Raw genomic sequence first — 21,606 nt, 5'->3', positions numbered from 1 at the left:
AATATCAATTATAAGGTACAAAGATAATACGTCAACTTTGTATGTATATGAAAGACTTGACATCGATACATCGACTTTCGATACTCGTGTATTATTTGTCGCTTAAATTTGACGCTAAACGCTATAATTCATCGCTACATGTTTTCTAGGTGGCGCACATGTTAAATTGTCATCACGTGACCGAATTTGACGCTAAAAAGCAGCGTCAAGCGTCAGCATGAAAAAGTACCTTAAAGGTTCAGTTGTCGTAAAGTAGAGATTTTCATGGTAGACCTATTAATGTGCCAAAAATTACGGTCTAAATCATTTTAATTTAATTGTAATTAATTAGAAACGGAAAACTAATTATTTACTTATAGTTTACCGGCCATTTTTATTTTTACTATTGTTATTATTGCAAAAGTAAATTTTTTATTCTTTTTTTCTCCTCATTAACTACTGACCCCTGATTAAAAAAAAGTATTAAAAAGTATATGACAGGATTCAAAAGGATTGAAATTTTAATACTTTCAAATCCTGCTAAATACTGGAAATCCTAAAATTTCAATCTTTTTAATCCTGTCAAATACTTTTTTTTAATCAGGGACAGCAGCACTAGCGTATAACAGTAGGTTTTAAAAACAAAAGAGCGACATCTACAACAAAAATGCGGGATATTTGAAAAAAATTCAAAAAAAAAAAAATTTAACCGGAATCAAGAAATAAAAAAATCAAATTAATGATTCAAAAGTTGATTAAAAATTCATGATAAAAAAAAAATAAAAGTCATAATCAAAATTAAAATGAGCGATTGAGGTGTGCAATTTTGGATTTTCCAACATTTGTTTTAAATTTAATAGATCTCATAATTGTTCCTGATGCTAAAATATATGACTCACATTTGAGTGGTGATTTATTGATAACTAATGGTTTATGCTAACTTATGCAAAAGACTCCTAATCACTTATGTGAATGAGCACGTCGTTACTTAAAGTACATTTGATAAATGCACCACAGCAATACAACAAATTACTCGAAACCTTTTATAATTTTATTAGAATACAATAGTGCTTACAAAAAAAAAAATAATAAAACGCAACGAACAATCTAATCATGAACGGTGAAAAACGTAGTACATCGACATGGTTTTTCGTACTAATTTTAGTAGTGATTATAATAGAGGGGTTGCTATTTATCCGCAACCAGACACAATTTGATGAAACTATAAGAGAAAAATCATCGGATAGAAATAATGAATTCCAGGATATACAGTTAGAATTATCAAAAAAACAAGAAGAATTATCAGATGTAAAATATGAATTATCAACCACACAAGAAAAACTATCAACCAAGATCAAACAGCTAATTGACAAAATAGAAGGAAAGAATAAAGAGATAAAAACCGAAAAAGAAAAAGTGCAAACCCTGATTACAAAAATAGAAGGCAAGGATAATGAGATAAAATCGAAAAAGAAAAAGTGCAAGACCTGATTACAAAAATAGAAGGCAAGGATAATGAGATAAAAACCGAAAAAGAAAAAGTACAAGACCTGATTACAAAAATAGAAGGCAAGGATAATGAGATAAAAACCGAAAAAGAAAAAGTGCAAACCCTGATTACAAAAATAGAAGGCAAGGATAATGAGATAAAAACCGAAAAAGAAAAAGTGCAAGACCTGATTACAAAAATAGAAGGCAAGGATAATGAGATAAAAAACGAAAAAGAAAAAGTACAAGACCTGATTACAAAAATAGAAGGCAAGGATAATGAGATAAAAACCGAAAAAGAAAAAGTGCAAACCCTGATTACAAAAATAGAAGGCAAGGATAATGAGATAAAAACCGAAAAAGAAAAAGTGCAAGACCTGATTACAAAAATAGAAGGCAAGGATAATGAGATAAAAACCGAAAAAGAAAAAGTGCAAGACCTGATTACAAAAATAGAAGGCAAGGATAATGAGATAAAAACCGAAAAAGAAAAAGTGCAAATGCTAAATGAACAAATAAGAGAAAAAGGTAGCGAATTATTAATTGTCACGGTCGAAATGAGTGAAGGCGACGGGTGAAAGGGTAATTTGAAATCTATTATTCAATATCAGAATGCCGATTTTCCCCTTTCTATAACTCAGCCAAGGAGTTCGATTGAACCTCACGTGGTTAGTGTGAGAATATAGGGATTTAAGCACCGATTATTAATTAATAGATTAATGTATGAAATTATTTTTATTCTGTCATTCAACCAAGGAATTACAATCACGTGGCTGATATAAGAATGTTATAATTTCGTGTCACTTTACAACTTATTTGTCTATTTGTACCGAGCGGATGTACTATAGACGGTCCCGTTCAATGACCTGCGTGGCGTTAGGGTAGGTCAGGGATTTTCGAAGCGAGAGGGATATTGGGTCGATGAATATGGGCCCTCGAGAAGACCGTGTTCTTTCTCTGTCTTACTTTAAAGTTACTATGACTTAAATTACCAGCACTCGAATGCCAGAGAAAAGGACAGTAAATGAAAAGACAAATATATACAAAAAAAACATGTGTAGTATATTGACAGATTTAATTTTACAAAATATTATAATAATGAACTTACCCCAATGGGTTGATATACCTGCACACACACTCACTTCAGATTCACCAGTTTGAATCTTGTGTACACGGGAGTTTACAATGTTTTTATGGTTTTATCGAGATTTACAGATTAAATCTTTTCACGAGAATGCTATGCACGCTGAACCGATAGGCCGGCCTTGCTTTCTAGTGAATTTACGATGATATATATATATATATATTCTTTAAATGATTTTTATAAGAAGTATTAACTATTCCCGAACGAGGACTCCGATTGCTTAAGCGGTGGACGTCACGTGAAAGAGTTTAGTTAATTTTATCGCGAACTCAAATGATTTTACTCTAGGTATCCAACCTAGGAGTCCAGATGCCTAGGCGTAGGACCTCACGAGGAAAGGTTTTAAGAATAAGATTCAAGTCGCGTAATTTATATTTTAAATAAAACAATCGAGTTGCGATTATCGATCTAGGACCCCCGATTGCCTAAGCGTGGAGCGTCACGAGAACGAATTTTGAAATCGACTCAGTGAGTCTTACTCGCGGATAGATCCGACAAGGGTTTTAGTTGCGGCGGTAATAACTGACTTTGATTATTTTTCCGGGGTTTTTATATGAAAAAGTTTGAAAGAAAAGTGGGGCCGAAGATGCCTCTTGCATAGGTTAAAGACGAAGAAGACAATAATATAGAAGGGTTTGATTTCTTTTTGACAGCTGAGAATGACATTTTATTACGGGAGTTCTTGGAAGTTTGTAGTAAACAGGATGTAAATAGAAAAATAAGTCCGTGGTGTACTGCTTAAAAATAAAGTAATGAATATATGATGACATTTATGATCGATATATTACATACTCTAGGAAAATATAATTTTAAAAATAATACAAAATTGAGATGAAAAATCTTTAGTGATAGGTGAAGGAACGGAGAGGTTCTGTGGGGGACCATATAAATTTTTAGAGACTGCGTGTCTATGATGACATTTATTATCAATATTTTAGGTGATTTCGAGAAATGTAATTAAAATTTAAAATAGAAGAGCTTCCTATGGTGGAAAAGGGAAAAGTAAGAATCCGCGGGAGACCGTGAGATTCTGTAAAAACGATGTTTCTCCAAAATATATAGTGACATTTATTACCGATATTTTGGACACTTCTGAGAAATGCAATTAAAAATTAAAAATAAAATAAAATTAGAGATAGATTTCTACATTGGAAAAGAAATAGTAAGGATCCGCGGGAGACGTGAGGCCCATTGGTAACAGATGGTTAAAATAGAAAGGTCGTAAAAATTTGAGTTGAACTAGAACAGAGAAATGTTTTGACAAATTTATTGAGCCCTTTTCGGTGACTTTTATGATGACAAGGGACTCGCGGCCGCGGAAGATTCAGAGAAATCTTTTCGTGGGACATCTGGAAGACTTTGAGTCGGTGGATTCTTCATAAGGGATCGGCCGTAGTGGTGCAGCTGTGCATAGAGAAAGAAAGACGTACTATTTTCTAGTTGCTTGTTCTTATCCACGTCTCTCTCTCTTGTAACTTGACCGCTCATACTCGCATACCTTTCTGTGGGAATTCAGAGCAAGCCAAAAATACGTCATAGATATCTATATATGGTCAACGTACGCATACATAACACACACATATGTACAAAACTCGTGCACATATACGTATGTACGGATACCCCTGTATTATTGTATCTTTGGTGAGTGTGCTCCGAATTCTCCAGGTTAATCCTTATAATATATATATATAAAAAGAAAAATTAACGAAAAAAATGACTGATTTTAAGGTTCAGTTGAGTGGTGACTCAGGTGTACCGATTGTTACATAATAATAGAGAAGACATTTTTAAATCGTACAAATGTATCGATGATCGATAAAATTGATATATCACAAAAAGACCAGAATTTAATAAACATCAAACGTAGATTGAAAGATTTTTATATTAAAGATTACAATCTAACTGACTATGATAAAATCATTGTAAATAACTACGACCTCTATTCTATTGTAGGTGAAGATGATTGGGGTTTTAATGAGGGCGACCAAAACAGTCGATGCATTAAATTATCCGAATTCGGCATAAAATTATTACGTCATGTTAATAATACTCCTGACGACTCTGAGAAACACTCGCGTATTATTATGCACATAGTAAATCGTGTCACAGATTTGATTCATGATATTAATATTTGGGGAGAAAATGAAAATGCACTAGAGGCATCGACAACATTACTTTCAATGCATATTTCGATATACCCGAATGAATCCCGTTATAGTTCCACCCACAAGATAATAACTACATCAATACCCGAAATTCCATCAATAAAATCACATAAGTACTCAAATTTTTACGCACATTTTGATGAAAATAAGTACAAAAAATTGTTAAAACTATCAACACCGCGGTTGCTGACAAATTACATCAATAATCCTAATGCTTATCTTCATGATGTCAATAGTGGCGGATTATCCGTCTTTAATTCCGTAATAAATAATGTTTATTGTGATCACGAGATGCTGGATGGTATACGACAAGATAGTTCAGCTTTCACTTTTCACTCGACGAGAAATGTACTCCATGTCGATTACAGCTATTACCTCAAAGACGTTGTTGCTCAAATAAAATATCCAGATTTTTATGCTTCTGTTTACTCGGAACTCAAAATCCCCGGTAATTATTATGACGTTGTCAGGAAAATAGTCCAAATATTAATGCACCCGAATATAGATGCTGTGCTGCATGGTTTAATCAGTTCAGAAGGTAAAGTAAAATTAAATTTCAATTGGTTGGATATCAAGGGTAAATTGGGTTGTTATATAATTCCTTCTATTGGACTTGGTATTTTCAAAACAGAGAATTTAATGTTTCCCTTACGGATACAGATGTCTGATATTCCGACTTCTTGCTTAAAGATATGTAAATATTCAGAGAAATTAAAATGTAATCCATTCGCTACAAGTATTATGAACATAAGACAAATTCACGTTACTAAGTCCAATCTCTACGATTTCGAAAATTGCAATAACGTTAAAATGGAGGCAGGTATAATAAAAAAGGAAGAAAATGACATGTATATGCTTCTTGACGAATCTACCTATGAATATAGTGATTGCAATAATGATTATTCGAAAAGTAACTACATCGGACAATTGACTGTGATAGATCAAGTTATGTTTTGGAAAAGGATTTGTCACATTCATTCTGCCGGAGACATCAACTAAAAGATCACTGAAGTAGGAGCCTTTGCATATCAGGGACTGGAGGCTATTTATCAAATTCATAATTTGGGTTTGAAAGCTTTGTTGTTTCGCTGGAAGGGTACAGTGGGAAGTACAACGTTCGGCCACGGCGGTTTAGATGGTTGTTACTCCAAAGATGATGATATTATAATATTTCCATCAAGCCAACCTGCATCTTTTAAATGGTACCAGTTTGTCAATTCCAGACATAATATATATTTAGAATACAAAGAAGAGAAACAAACTTTTCATTACAACGGTCATAAATATATTATTGAAAATATTCCTGACAATCCGCAAAGTTTCACAGTTAAATGCGATGCTGATGATAATATTATACTTATTGGTAATAATTCCATCCGTGTTAATGATACGATAACTCATGACAATATTACTTATTACCGTGATAATACAACAATGATGTATGCCAGACCTTAATAGTATTCGTAGTATTTAATTATTTTCAAGTAGAAATTGAGATATTAGAAACTGAACAACTTTTTTTTGACAAATTCACTTATACTGTGACAGATCCCAAAGCGGTCGCTCATCTTTGTTTTTCATAAGCATCAGCAAAAAATATGGTAAAAGCCCCCATTATTGACACTATAAGAATATCTGTGATTGTTTGAATTTTTTAATCGTATTTAAAATTAATATAATCAACTTTTTTTGCATTGGTCAGTTTAGTTGATGTCTCTACTTGTATATTTAAATTACTTTGCCTAAATAGCAGTAAATCGAATAAAAAATATTTTAATTTGAAACCAACAAGTCGAGTGTAGGTATTATTGACCAGGTAAAATAGTATCAGAGCCAACTATTAACATACCATGGATCCCATTATTGACAGATCTAATGCGTATGCACAGCAGTTTATAAAAAATGATTAAAGACCACTGCCAATTAGGTTCAAATTAATTATAAATATTTTAATTAAAAACGACAAAATATCATAATTACAATTAAAAATTCATCTAGGACACAGTTTTATTTTTTTATAAATTCGACGACACTATTCTTGCTTCGACAATTTTTTATTCAATGTTTTATTTATTATGAAATTACTAGACGGCGTGTTAACATAAATATATCGATATGTATGTTAAGGAGGTTAAATTACTTTAGTCTGTGGCCTGTCGCTAGTTGACACACGTGAATTTTTATGTACCGACTATTGGCACCCGCTATTTTTAAATGATAATTAAGATTTATCAGTCCAAATCAGTGATTCTGGGGTCATTTAGACTATAAATAACCCAAAACAATTTTTAATAATACTCTTACATTAGAACTGTATAAGGAAATCTGTTTCTAAAAATACGATCTCTCTCAACGAAATTGTGAAGAAATTTAAAACATTCTAGCGATGGTAGTCTACTCGGGAAAATTAATTTTTCTTACAGCGAATAGTTTATACCTAGAAATAAAATTGAACTATTTTTCCATTTAAAAATATCAAAAAATTGATAAGAAGAATTGATAAATGTGGTTCATACAGTTAATTAAAAAATTAATAAATTAAAACAATATGTCAATAGTAGAGGTCCTGTCAATAATGGGGTTTTTACCTTATAATAAGCGAAATTCATTAAAGATCGTTTTTAAAGTCACTAATAGTAGTTATTCATCTCCATAAGGTTTAGCTATAATACAAAATATTCTAGCGACCTCTTGAAAATTTTTTATCGAGCTGATTTTTGGAGAGGCTTCTCAAAACATCGTAAGCCAACAAATTTTCATAAGAGACTCGAAAAAAAAATAGTCGGTTTTTTTAGGCCACCCTATTATACATAAACCTTTAAATTAATGGTATTTTTAAAACCCCCTGCTTAAAAAATCCGATAGATTCTTATAGCTGTATGTATAAGGCCCTATACTTAACTATAGCAATTCTCATAGAACTCATTCATTCTTATAAAATTTCTATAAGAATTTATGAGGATCTATTGGATTCTATGAGATTTTCTAAACAGGGCCTACTCGACTATTTATGATAGATGATGATAAAATCCACCATGACAAATGCAATAGCCAGATTTATATGAAACCTAATAATACAAACCTGTTGCTGTTGCTGGTGTACTTGCTGCTGATGCATTTGTTGTTGAGGAACCTGCTGATTTATAAAGAAAAGTTTATAAATAAAAAAATCATTTATGAATATTATTTTGAAAAAATAATCCTGAAGTTAGCAGACAACAATTTTCGGTTTGTTCTTTCATCAAATAAATTAAAAATATGCACATGTAGAAAATGAAATGCTACAGATGCAATTTAAAAATATGTTTTTTTATAATTCGTTTTTGAAAAAATCAAAAAATAATTAGACGTCGGCTAATTTCAAAATCATTTGAATAAAAATAAATTTTTTACTTATTGCTGATAATGTTGAGGTGGAACACCTATATCTGGTGCTACTCTCTGTCCTTGTACATTACTTGATAATGTAATAATGTATCCTATAATTAATACTCTTAAAATCCACTCCATCTTTTAAATCTCTAAAAATAATATTTTGTAGATTAATAATTAAAATTTAAAAAATTTTTGAAAATTTAACTTTTGAATTTTAAAAGCAATTAAAACTAATGACATAAATTAAAATTTAACCAATAAAATTCGAGCTGATAATTAAAATATTTTACGGTTAAATTTTCATTCATAAAAATATTTTTGAAAAACGTAAATGGAGATAAAGAGCTAAAAATTTATCTCAAGACTTCTTCCTAGATGAATGAAAACATTTTAAAATATCAAAAAAATCTAAAAAGGTCACCGTCGCAATGTCATTGAATTGAGATGGAATGTCTCATATATCTATATCTATATAATGACAGGTCTTTTTTTTGAACGCGCTAACGCGCATCACGTAAAAACTACTGAATATTTTGATATCAAATTGACACCGCAAAATTCTGCGTGTTTTAAAGAAGGTTTTTAGCTATATATTATTATGATTTTGATGATAAAAACGATATTTTCTTAAATTTATTTTTAATGAATTTTATCGATTATCGATTGTTTTTTTTTTTTTTTTCAAATAAAACAAAAGAACATAATATCCATGAATCTATCTTTTTTTGGCATGACATAATTTTATTTCATTTTCTAATTACGGTAAAAGCCCCTATATTCGCTCAGTACTATTAGTCGGTCATTTTAATTAGTTAATCCGTTTTTTTAAATTTTTATAAAAAAAATGTCAACTAAAAAAATCATTATTGATAAATAATTATTTGTGAATCTAAATATATTAAAATATCATGTATCAAATTATTTTATAATAGATTATTATTTTAATAATAAAACTTTATTACAATGTACAGTTACAATTATAACTCTTTACATTTTTTTTATATATTATCTGCATTTTAAAAAGATGTTTCCCTTTCTGTACTACATTATTTACACTTTTTTTTTTTTTTTTTTTTTTTTTTACTGCACTCGTTTCCCGGCTGCCTACGAACTCTCCTGCGTCTCTTTTACCACCGCTGCTCTTCACCGCCAATTTTTAACCCTCAGTTATGCCACCACCCTCGCTGTTAACTAGCTGCTCAAATTTTTTAATGTACGAGCATATCTCATAAATTGGCTCGCCTCTGAGTGTCTGCGTCAACATATATTCGAAGTCCACCTCCACTCTATTACCTCTCCATTCTTCAATGAACTTTTTCACCTCTTCTTTAACTTTCATCATAGTTTCTCTGCATTTAAATATGTGTTCAAGATTCTCCTCTTCATTTCCACATACTCTACACAACCAGTCTCGATAACCTTTTTTTCCTGCCCTTCCTATGTTATCACACCTTAGTCTGCACCACGTTTCCTTTATCCAAGACTGTATTTTTCTGTCCCTCCAGTATGGTTCCTCCCCTAGACATGTTTTTAGAAATTTGTATCTGCTATTATATGTCCAATCAATTATTTTTACATCCTCGCTTTTTTCTATAGCTGCCTTGTAGTATTCCAAGCCTTCATCCAATCTCTTTTCGATCTCTTCTATTGCTGCCTTCTTCCATATTTCTTCTATCACGTCCTCACACCTTATTTCTGTCAGACCTTTCAGTAGCTCCTTACCCCAAGGCGATGGTTCTTTATTCAAAATTCCTCTGCACTCTTCTTTTAGACATAACTTCACCCATCTGTTCTCCTTCTTCTTCAAGATATCTCTCAGGTACCTGCACGCTCTTGGCCTGACAGTGAACCGCAGACTGTCCACTCCTGCTTCCTTTCTCCAAATATACTCGGGCGTATTTTTTGCCAGCCCCATCGCTGCTTTGCAATACCTATTATACACTGCTGCTATTTCTCTGCTGCCTTTCCACCCCCATATTTCCACCCCATAAAGCGCCCCTGACTTCACCATTGTGTTGTACAGGTATATTCTGTCCTTTAGCGTGTCCCTCCCGGCCCTTCTTATTAGTCCCCATGTCGCATTCAGCGCCTTCTGCGCTTTCCCAGCTAGAAACCTTTTGTGTTTGGTCCAGTTACTCGCACTCGTCATCCAGCATCCTAGATACTTAAATTCTTTAATTTCCTCGATCTCCGCTCCATCAAAAGTCTTGCTGCTCTTTTTTCTTTTCTGCTTCTTCTTCCTATCCTCATGATTTTTGTTTTCTTCATGTTTACTTTCACACCGTTTTTTCTCGCATACTCCAGCAACACTTTTATCATTTTCTTCATGGATGCCTAGTCCTCTGCCACCACCGCCACGTCATCTAGTACTTCCCTACATGCATCTTTATTTTTCCCATGGTTGCTCCACCCAGTTTTCTTCTCATGTATTCATCATCCAAATCGTCTATATAAATGTTGAACAACAGGGGGCTGAGTGGGCACCCCTGCTTCACTCCTTTTCCTGAACCAAACTGCCTTGTTGTCTTTCCTCTCACTCTTACTCTGTTGTACGTTTTTTTGTAGATAGTTTTTATCATTCTCAGCATTCTACCCCTAACCCCTGCCTTTCTTAACTTTTTGCATAAATTTTTTCTGGGAACGCTATCGAACGCCGTCTCAAAGTCCACAAAACACAGGACAGCCCGCTTCCTTCTTTTGATCCCGTTGTTAATTAATGCGTTCAGTACAAAGACCTGGTCCCTCGTTCCTCTGCCTTTTCTGAACCCTGCCTGGCTTTCCTGTATGACTCCGTTTTCCTCACTCCACTTTTCCAGCCTCGCCGTCATTATGTTTGCCATGATTTTATACCCAACATCCAGTAATGATATCCCTCTGTGGTTTTCCGGTCTATCTGGGTCTCCTGCCTTAAATATTGGCGCTATGTACGCCTCTTTCCACCCCTCCGGTATCTCTCCTTCCCTCCAACATTCATTTAGTGCCTCCAGCATCACCTCCTTCCCTTCCTCCGGTAGTGCTTTGTAAAACTCTACCCCTATCCCGTCTTGACCCGGAGCTTTCCTGTTTTTCATTCTTTTTATTGCCGCATGTAACTCTGCCCCTGTAATGACCTCTTCCATAGTGTCTTCTTCCTCCCCCTGGATCGCTTCATCTCTGTCCTCCTCCCCCGTCTTATTTAAAGCTGACCCTTGCTCCAGATTCAGGTCTTCGCTGTCACTTGTTAGCCCATCTTCCTCCTTCTCCCTACCCAGCGTCTTCTGAAAATGCCCTATCCATTGTTCTTCCCCTATTTCTTTACTTACTTGCACCCCTGCCTTACCTCTGAATACATTCACTGCGTCCCACCATTCCGCCATGCTGCGGCTTTTGTTAATTTTTAATCTTTTTTCCTCCACCCATTCTTCTGCTCTTTCCCTGCACCTACTCTTATATTCTTTTCTGCTTTCTATCAACTTCTTTTTGCTTGTCACGCTCTTCTCTTTTAAATGCTTCTTAAGTTTTTTGAAAACTTTCTTTCTCAGTTCTCTGCACTCACCATTGATCCACGGTTTCCCTTTTCTTCTTTCTTTGCCACTTCTGTACTCCATTTCACACACTCTTGCTGCAATTTTCGTGGTCTCGACCAGTTCATCCCATCTTCTCTTTTCCCCTCCTCTCATCCTCTCATTCCACTCTTTCCTCTATACCTCCTGATATTCCTCCGTTTTTTCTGCCTTCTACCTAAGCTTGTAGCTCTCACCTTCCACTTCACCTGCTTCCATCTTTTCAGGCTCTTTTTTCGATTCATTCGCCCTTGCCTCACCCCTCTTCTTCCTTTAGTGTTAGAATAATCGGGAGGTGGTCCGAGTCAGTCCTGGCAACCACTTCCAGCATGGATATCTCATACCCTTTTTTCTCTCCCATTCGCATGACCAGGTCAATCACCGTACTGCTATCCTCTGCGCCTCCTCCCACAAAGGTTATTGCCCCTTTACGATCCCTCTCTACTCTTCCATTCAATATGCTCAGCCCCAGCTCTTCACATATTCTTAGCAACCTTCTTCTTTCCCAGTTTATCACTTTATCCTGAGACTTCCTCTTTTGTAGACCGACTTGTCCCGCTTCATCATCTTCAAATTCAGGTTCCTCTCCAGTTCTTGCGTTCATATCCCCGACTATCACCGTATCTTCTCCTTTATATATGCCATCTCCCAGGATCTTTCTTAGTGGTCCCTCCAACTTTTTCATGCCTACGTTGTTATATACTGTTATCAATGTCAGGCCTCTGCCTTCTTTTTTTAGTTCTGCTTTCATCTCGTACTCCCATTCTTTTACTTCCCACTCCTTAGCCTCTTTTTTTATGCCCACCACCTGCCCACCACTTGCCCTGCCTTTCTTCGCCTTCTTATCTTTGGTGGCGCTTTTGAAATGCCATGTGTATTTGTCACTCAACCACCTCCTCGCCCTTTCTTCTTTGTCTTCTGTGACCGTTTCCTGCAGAACCACCACTTCCCTTCTTTCAATCCATTCTCTCATTTCCTCTACCTTCTTTAGACCTGCAACATTTCAAATTAAAATCTGCCACTCTTTTTCGTTTTTATTTCTAGCTTTATCTTCATCTTTGATTATTATTTTAAATAGAGTGTTTTCAAAATCGCGCTCAGTCGGGCATTTTTTACTTCAACGTTTGTTCGTTAGATTGAATTTAGGTTTCGTCAAATTTTTTTAGAATTGTTGTAACTAAATCTTATGAGATATATTTTTAAAATTCATGGAATTTTATATTATGAAAGAATAAACATTGCAAACAAAAAGACATCTATGTACTTGATACTGGCAATGCTGAACAATTTTCCATCCATCTATTACTTTATTCGACAATTTTGACAGGCAGCGAATTTTTGGAATTATGACCCCGAATCGAAATCTTAAGATTGTTTGGATCGTATTTTTTTCTATAAGGTAAATGTTCTAATACCGGAGCAAGACCCAATACCGGAACGATTTGATAATCATTATATTATATTTTGACTCGTACGCGATGAAACTAAATAAAACTTTCTTTATTTGAAACCATAATCTTTTAGTTAAAAAATGAGATAGAAAATAGATTTTAAAATATATCCAAAATATGAAAAAAAAAAAAAAAATGTTAATTAGAGCAATAGTCTCGGATTCATGACTTTTTCATGTCTCTTAATGGTTTTGCTAAGAAATCAGTCAATGCCCGTCCGGCAGAAAGATGACATACAGAGCTGTTAAAGATAACATTTTTCTGATCTAACATCCGAAATCGTTATCCCGAAGATAACAGAAAGATATTAAAAAAGCCTCTTACGCGCCATCTAAGGATATCTTTAAGAGCTCATCGGTTAGACGTCAGAAAGATAACATTTAATTTTTAGAAAATCATACAGATATCAGTTTACGGAGATCATAATGTCATCACTTTTGGGTTTTTCATATCCATGATATATCCCAATTACAAATGTCTGAGAAACTTTGGGATGAATTTTCGCAAGAATGGGATAAAGTTGTGTTACATTCTGGCTTATCTATTAATTAGACAGAATAATTTTAAATTGACCAGGTTGACGTCGTTAGGGTGTCAATAGACCCCAGGTGCGTCAGCTGTTGACCTTTCTTTATTTTATGCGAAAATGTTTTGATGACTTGGTGGAGATTATGGGCCCCATAAGTCGGCCCAAATAATCCCTTTTTTGCGTAGTTTCTTCTCCTCCACCGGTGCGTACTCGTCCTTGCCGGTGGCCTTGAAATAGGCCTCAGAATAATACCCGTAACGAGGGTCGTGGAAAGGGATGCTCCCACTAGGCGGACGGACGGATGGAACGTCCACTGGAATCAACTGCCAACCCTCACTGATACCAGTCCAGAAGACTGTGTTCTCCCTTGATGCTTCCTCTGGGCAAGACGAGCCTGGAGGGCCCGGTTCCTCCTTAAGGGCGAGTGACTCCAGCTGCTGAATAATACCACCAGAACCCGACGGGTCACGAACTTCACTCGACGCGATACCAGAACTTGGTAACTTATTAACCGGGTTTGGAATGACCAACGTTACCGGATCGAGGAGGACTTCACCGGCAACGATCTCTAGGCGGGAACGTTGGTGAACTGAACGACCGAGATCCTCGTGGATCGTTCGAATGATCCGGCGGAACTGGGCCTTTTTGCCTGACCTTCGGCTTCTCGGCATGAATTTTTGGGATGCGGAAGGGAAGTACTTAGGCTGCCGGTATCAGCGCCCAAAACAGATGAGAGTATTAGGCTGCCGGTAGCAGCGCCCAAAGTTTAAAATAAGGAGTGCGTATTTGGTAAAGTACGGATATATATTTTTGCCTTAAAGTCCGAGTGACAGGATCAAGCCAGCAGTTTTATGTAGAGTTCTTAGCTCTTCTAGATCTTGTGATCGACTGCCTTGATTCTGTCTCTCCTTGGTATTATACATTATCAAAAGTGCTAACGTTGCATCTCAGGTTTCCTATGAGAGAATCGTCGTGGCCCGGGTCTCATGCGTCGTCATCTGTTTAGACTATCCGCGAGCCACGGCGACTCTCTTATCGCAAGAGATTTCCGTTACATTGTTGGTAATGAATAAAATAATATCGCCAACAAAGTAACGATTTATTAATTTATTATTTAATTATAATTCTAAGAAGTGTCGAACCGCTTATTCGCCCACCGTGGCGAATAAATAATTCGAGACTTAAAAAAAAAATTTCCAAAAAAATTTTATTTAAATTTAATTAGAGCCAAAACGTAACAGTTGACTCGTCTAACTTTTAGGAATCGGCAGCCCATCGATATTAATATTAATGACAATCAAGTCCGGTAGAGTATTATAATCAATAATTCTCAATTGATCAGTCAAGGCATTTTTTAACCCGTAATAAAAATATTGACCAGGAGGAACTTCGCGAGTTACTATCAGTGTTTCCGGCGTACCGAGTAAGATCCGAGAATCGAGAGATAGATTACTGATTTCTTCTTGATTCGATGTTTTTAATATTTTTAGGAGTTTACTCGCTGCTTCACGTCATGTATTGAAATTAGTTACCCACTGAGCTAGTTTCGATGATAAACTTGTTTCATTGATAGCTACTAAAACATCCTTTCTTAATTGATTACAGGTCGATAATATACGTGAGTCAGAATTGCCACTAGTTTCACTGTCAGATCTGTAATTACTTATTTCATTTTCATTAAGTTTTTCGCCATCAATATTATTGTCTGTATTAATATTTCTTTCATTATCAACATCATCCAATTCATCACAAGATATATTATTACTCACAAAGCATGAATTATTTTCTACTGTTTCAATTTCATCACTAGATGAATTTTCAAAATTACGTAATTTATTTAAAAAACATCGTATTCGTTTAATTTTTTGATCTTTACACAAATTTAAAAAATTTTTTCTTTTCGACATTTTGCTATTGTATCTATAATAACTAATCATATGTAATTACTTTAGAGCAGAATCAATAAATAATGTTTATAATCATTGGTACTTATAGGTTACAATGACATTAGCCGACGAAAGTAGAGGTTATAATAGTCTCATAAGAAAGTTATTTTTTTTTATGTTCTAGAGACATCCATAAATAGTTACCATTTTGCTAACTTTCAGATTTCTTTTAAATGATCTCAACATAAAGTTATCAAAACGATAAAATTATGTCATCTTTTTGATATTGATGCCGGACGGGTGGTCTTAAGCTTATAGAAAATGCATAGAATTACTTTTCAATAATTTTTTTTTTATATATGCCTATTGAATGACATAAAATTCACGAAAATATATTAAAAATATGAAAAAAATAGTATTATTATATTAATTTTACTGTTCGTCTATTGGTACACCAAAATGAACCCGTGCCCAGTACCGGAACAGCCAATCATATTTATGTTATTAATGTTATCGATAGACATTAACGGTGAGTTTTATTGACTGGCTAAATCAAGTGCAATATTAATTATTACTGGAGCCCTAATATTTAATGCTGTATGTATGATTGTTATAATAAATACATGAAGTATTGATAAGGAGCGCGACGAAAACGACATCTGATGGTTACAAAAAATCATGCTCGATACTTGTAAGAGATATATAATATATCAGTGTAAAAGATAAAAATTCGTTATAAAATCAAAATATAAAAATTGATATAATATGATATAAATAAAAAAGTGCAATTGTATTTTTATCACAGAAAATTAAATTAAATATATTTCGATAAAGAAAGTAAATATAAAAAATTTTAATAAATATCAAATACTATTATTTTAGAATAGAATAAGGTTAACCGGTAAAATTTAAACAAATAATACATGACAGCTATAATAACAAAAGTTGAAAAAATAGTAGAATATTAATTTGAGTTTTTTAATAAAATTGAAGTACAGTCGACTCTCTCTATGTGGCCAGTCTGAAAATGTCCGTTCACCTGATTTCAACGTTTAATCAGTCGCCCACTAATGGACAGTCATTAATTTTTAATACCCTCTGTATATGTCCGCAACAAATATTTTGACTCACTCTTTCAATTATCCGTATATAAATTTAATTAATTAATATATAATTATAACAAATTTAAAAGAATTTATAGTACTTAATTGTATGACGATGCGCTAGAGTAATCAAATTTCAGTTGTCCCCACTATATACTAGGCTCCCTGCCAATAGATAAACTCTAATTTAAATCATAAAAAATAAATTTTTGTTTTTAGTTTTTATTTTTTAAATTATTTTTCTAGTATAACCTCAAATGATTTATTTTGTTTCTATTCTTTAGTTCAAAATATTTATTTTCATTGAATATTCAATCATTTTAAAATTTTAAATACATTTTACATTATGGGTGTGACATAGCAGATATCAGACAAATTTTAAATTATTAATAAATCGAGTAAATAATTGATAATATAAAATTTTAAAAAATGCAAATTTAAAAAATTTTGAAATTAATAGTGCTTTTTTTGTAAATATTATTTTTTTAATTATTTATTTTATTTATTTATAATTTTAAAGTTCTCTGATGTCTGCTACATTCATACTCGTTCTACATTAATATTATTTAATAATTATTAATATTTTCACCATGAATAAATGCAAAAAATAACTTATTTTATTTACTGTTCCGGTATTAGGACAACCGAATTCCCGTATTGGGACAAGGCTATTTTAGCGTTTCGGTATTGGGTCTTTTGGGTGTCATAGAAAACATTTTTTTTTTATATTAAATTTAAGAAAAATGAACTAATTTGATTATTTTTGAATATATAAATGTCTATTCTATATGATGTAATAAATTATTTTGATTAATAATTTATTTGAATATTTTTAAAACGATAAAAATCATTCGTATACCCTTCGCCGTTCCGATATTGGGACATTTACCTTACACTCCAGACCCATATTTGACGATGAAAACGGATCTCTACTGCACTAGTATCTATACGATAGAACGCCTGGTTTCATCGTAACTAGTGGAGTTTTGTCCACTTTTGACTGCTTTACGATCAAACCAGGCTTGAGTAAAAATAAAAATAATAATAATGATCTTTAAAAGTACCTAGCAAGCGTGGGTTCAAAACCCACATAGATATTTTACTTTTTTTTTTTTTTTTTTTTAAGCTATTGCATAGCTTCTATCGCGGGCCTTGAGCGCGGGGACCGAATCCAGAAATTTCGTAACGAAAAAACCTCACGCTCCCCACTCCGACGGGCACGGAGGTGTGGCTTGAAGGCCGTGCATCGTCTAACGTCATTTCAGTTCGGCAGTCTTCGACACGGCGTTGTGTGCGTGCGATTAGACGTATTGTACGACTCTACGAAACTCGCACGAATCAAGACGAGCTGCTCCGAAATCGGACGAATACATAAGCAGCTGTTTATGAGAAAATATATGGGTGTATAGGTATTTATGTACAACAGTGAATAGCTGTACTTGAAAAATTTGTGTATAAAGTGTTTTGAATATTAATGAACGAAGTGCATTTATTATTAATGAAGAAAGTCACGAAAAAATAGTGAAAGAAAATGAGTGAGTACTCTATATACATACATTTTATTATTATCACAAATGCAGTATTAATTTTGAATTGAAAATATAATACTGCTATAAAGATAACCTAAATTTTTGATATTAAAATGAGTGATATTAAAAGTAGCCCTCTTTTATACACACAAACACACACACGCGTATAGTTTAAATTCTCAATTTAGATACTCAATATGTATATATATATACAGTAGAATCCGGATATAACGACCTTCAAGGGACCGGCGATATTATGTCGTACTAACCGGATGACGTATAAAACGGATATTTACATATTTATGTAATTATGTATTATAAGTGCGAAAGTTTGATTTTCCTATTTAGGTAAATAAAACATGTTGTAGGAATCAGTTACATATGTTTATTTTAATTATTCTTATATGAACACAAATAAGTAGTACATACCAAATTACAAACATAGGTACGTAATGTACTGTAATACTGTCACTAACGTAGGAAATCTGTTACTTGGGTTTGTTTTTGACAGACTTTTGTTCGGTAGTAAGAACTTCGGACTGCATTGTGAATTCGTGACATCATTGTTTTCATATGGTCATCATCAAAGTTAGTCTGAACAAATACATTAAGCGTTTCCGCAGCCTTCAGAGCTTCAGATACACTCAAGGTTGGATAAAACTCTGGTTCGTCATCATCACCGTCGCTATCTTTGCTATTCGCGTCGTCGGCGATGATATTATCCACAATGTTTCCATCAGACGGCTCTTCACAAGTGGCGACAGCATCATCGACACGCGCTCATTGTTCAAAGTCCTCGTTTGTTATGGGTAACTGATGCTTATCAATAGCCTTCGCCCAAATGCTCAGCGGTACGTCGTCTTCTTCGTTAAAATCATCTGAAGTTATGGTACATTCTTCATTGCTTCGGACAAAACCAGCATGTTTGTAACAGTTAAAAATTGTTCCTTGCTTGAGTTGAGTCCAGGCATCTTGAATCATTAGAATAGCGTCAAGAACAGTGATCTTCGGGCACTCAACACTACTGCATCCGCCATCTAGAAACTGGATCATTTCTAAAACAAGGTTTTTACGAAAATGTGCTTTCAAAGCTCGAAGATCCCTTGATCCATGGGTTGCAACACTGATGTCGTGTTTGGAGGCAGAAATACTAGGGTTATGCTTTTCAAGTCTGCAATATGGGGATGTGCAGGACAGTTGTCAACTAACAGCAGGATTTTCTTATTCTTTTTCGTAAGTTCACGATCCCATGCGCGTGCCTATTTGATAAAAATGTCACCAGTCATCCAGGCTTTTCGATTGCTCTCATAATCCACTGGCAAATGCCGTACATTCTTAAAACATCTGGGACGTTGAGATTTCCCGATTACGAGAAGTTTTTTTTAGCTGTGCCACTCATGTTGGCTGCCACCATCACTGTTATTCGCTCCTTTGATAATTTTCCTTCTGTACATTTTTCACCTTTAAATTTCAATGTCTTGTCTGGGGTTAATTTATAAAACAACCCGGTCTCATCTGCATTAAAAATTTCATCATCACTAAATTGAGCACGTAGAGTAGGCCAAACTTTTTCTAACCAATCGTGTACATCACTCTGTTGTACTGACAAAGACTCGCCAACAATCTTTCCACTGACGATGTTGTGTCTTACTTTAAAACGGTTTATCCAACTCATGAAACATATGAAATTTTGCATGTCTAACTGTCTAGCAAAAAAATTTGCTTTGCCTTGTAGCAGAGGTCCATTAAGAGGTATTCCCCGGTCGCGCTGAAGCTTAAACCACTGTAACAATGCCTTATCCAACTGCTCATGAGTAGAAGTTCTTACACGTTTACATTTCAAAACATTGGCATTAAATAGCGGCTCGATCTTGTATTTATTCTTCTTTATTGTTGATATTGTAGAATGAGATACGCCAAATTCCTTTGCGAGGGTCGCGTTTGATTCACCAGCTTCTAATCTGTGTAATATTGCACTCTTTTCTTCAATTGTAAAACACTTTCTCTTCACAGAACTCATTTTATGGCGCTTTATGAACTTGTCATAACAGGTGACAAACACTAACTGTGATCTACGCGCGCCAATAAGGAGAATTGAACGGTGAAGCGCGCGGGGAAAGTGAGGGGGCCGAGGTATTGGTCATTTGTTACCTAAATTGAAACAAAACACGGCGCGTCGTTTTAAACGGACGAATTATCGTAAAAAATGGTCGCTATAAACGGTTTGTCGCTCAAACCAGAGTCGCACTAAACGGTTACATTTTCTCAGTATTTAACTATTGAACCGAACTTGAGTAAATAATATCGACGCTAAAAACGGTTAGTCGTTATAAGCGACGTCGTTATAAGTGAATTCTACTGTATATATATATATATATATATATATATATATATATATATATATATATAAATTCATTCTTCATTATGTATATAACAGAAACCATCAAACCAAGCACGTGTACTATTCAGTACCTTTGTTTTTGGTGTATAGATAATGCACATGAATGCCGCGCAAAGAAAGTATATATGATATTCGCGCGAAATTCGATAATTACTTCTTAATATTGTTATTTTTTTATAAATGAATAATTTTGTTTTGGTGTGTCATTACACTATTTATACCTAATTATTTATACCTATTATTTATACCTAGATATTTTCGTTTTATAGAGAATAAAAGCGTAAAGAGCTAAAAAGAAAAAAACTAATGCACGTCAAAGGGCATATTATCAGCGTCAGAAAGATTTAAGAAAAATGAAGAAATAATAAAAACAGTACCAAAATCAAATACTGAACGTCAAAGGAAATTTTGTCAACATAATGCAGAAAAATCTTACATGGATATGTAATTTGATTTAATAATAATATTTTTTATTTATTTATTTAAAACCAAATCGTAATATATGCTTCAATATTATTTAATTTAACGATTTCATCATTTTTTTTACAGAAAAAGACGAAAATTGTGCAGTAATGAAGTTTCAATGATAAATATTCTTGAATAACCAACAGCTACTGTAAGATAATAAAACCCACATGTATTGTAAAATAATAAAAATATTTTAAACAATATTAACTTTTTATTTATTTAATAAAAGAAAAATTTGTTTTCTTATCGGTCACCACGCTCAAAAAGTGTAACTTGAATTAATATCAAAGAAAAAGAAATACTGCATAAATAAAATAAATAAATAATTATAATTGCATAAGTTGATACAAAATGCTATGCAATAGCTTTACCGCGGCAGTCCCCGAGTGCCACACGTCTTTTTTTTTTTTTTTTTTTTTTTCATTTTATAACAACCCGAGGAAAAATTATTTTATAATTGAAGATATAATAAATTCCAAATAAATTTTATAGAGTTCCCGAAAATTTTACGGATAGTAATTATTTTTAAAATTAATTTTAAATCGT

General features: G+C 33.7%; 1 protein-coding gene, 1 long non-coding RNA gene and 1 pseudogene across 2 annotated transcripts; 2 read left to right on the top strand and 1 right to left on the bottom strand.

Annotated features, from left to right (window-relative positions):
• Window positions 1-1,055: 1,055 nt before the first annotated feature.
• On the top strand, window positions 1,056-6,268 carry LOC103571665 (uncharacterized; annotated as a pseudogene).
• Window positions 6,269-8,222: 1,954 nt separating this feature from the next.
• On the bottom strand, window positions 8,223-20,504 carry LOC128667658 (tigger transposable element-derived protein 4-like). Its single transcript, XM_053738717.1, has 2 exons — window positions 18,621-20,504; window positions 8,223-8,297 (listed from the first exon to the last, which is right to left on the bottom strand). The coding sequence occupies exon 1, from the start codon at window positions 20,209-20,211 to the stop codon at window positions 19,558-19,560; it is 654 nt and encodes a 217-aa protein (XP_053594692.1). The 5' UTR covers window positions 20,212-20,504; the 3' UTR covers window positions 8,223-8,297; window positions 18,621-19,557.
• On the top strand, window positions 17,951-21,263 carry LOC128667659 (uncharacterized). The gene is made up of 3 exons (XR_008403604.1): window positions 17,951-18,197; window positions 20,862-21,036; window positions 21,142-21,263. It is a non-coding gene; the product is annotated as an uncharacterized LOC128667659 (long non-coding RNA).
• Window positions 21,264-21,606: the final 343 nt, after the last annotated feature.

Source organism: Microplitis demolitor, chromosome 4 (genome assembly GCF_026212275.2).
Source record: "Microplitis demolitor isolate Queensland-Clemson2020A chromosome 4, iyMicDemo2.1a, whole genome shotgun sequence".
In the NCBI taxonomy this organism is placed as follows: domain Eukaryota; kingdom Metazoa; phylum Arthropoda; class Insecta; order Hymenoptera; family Braconidae; genus Microplitis; species Microplitis demolitor.
This window is presented reverse-complemented; position numbering and strand designations above follow the sequence as displayed.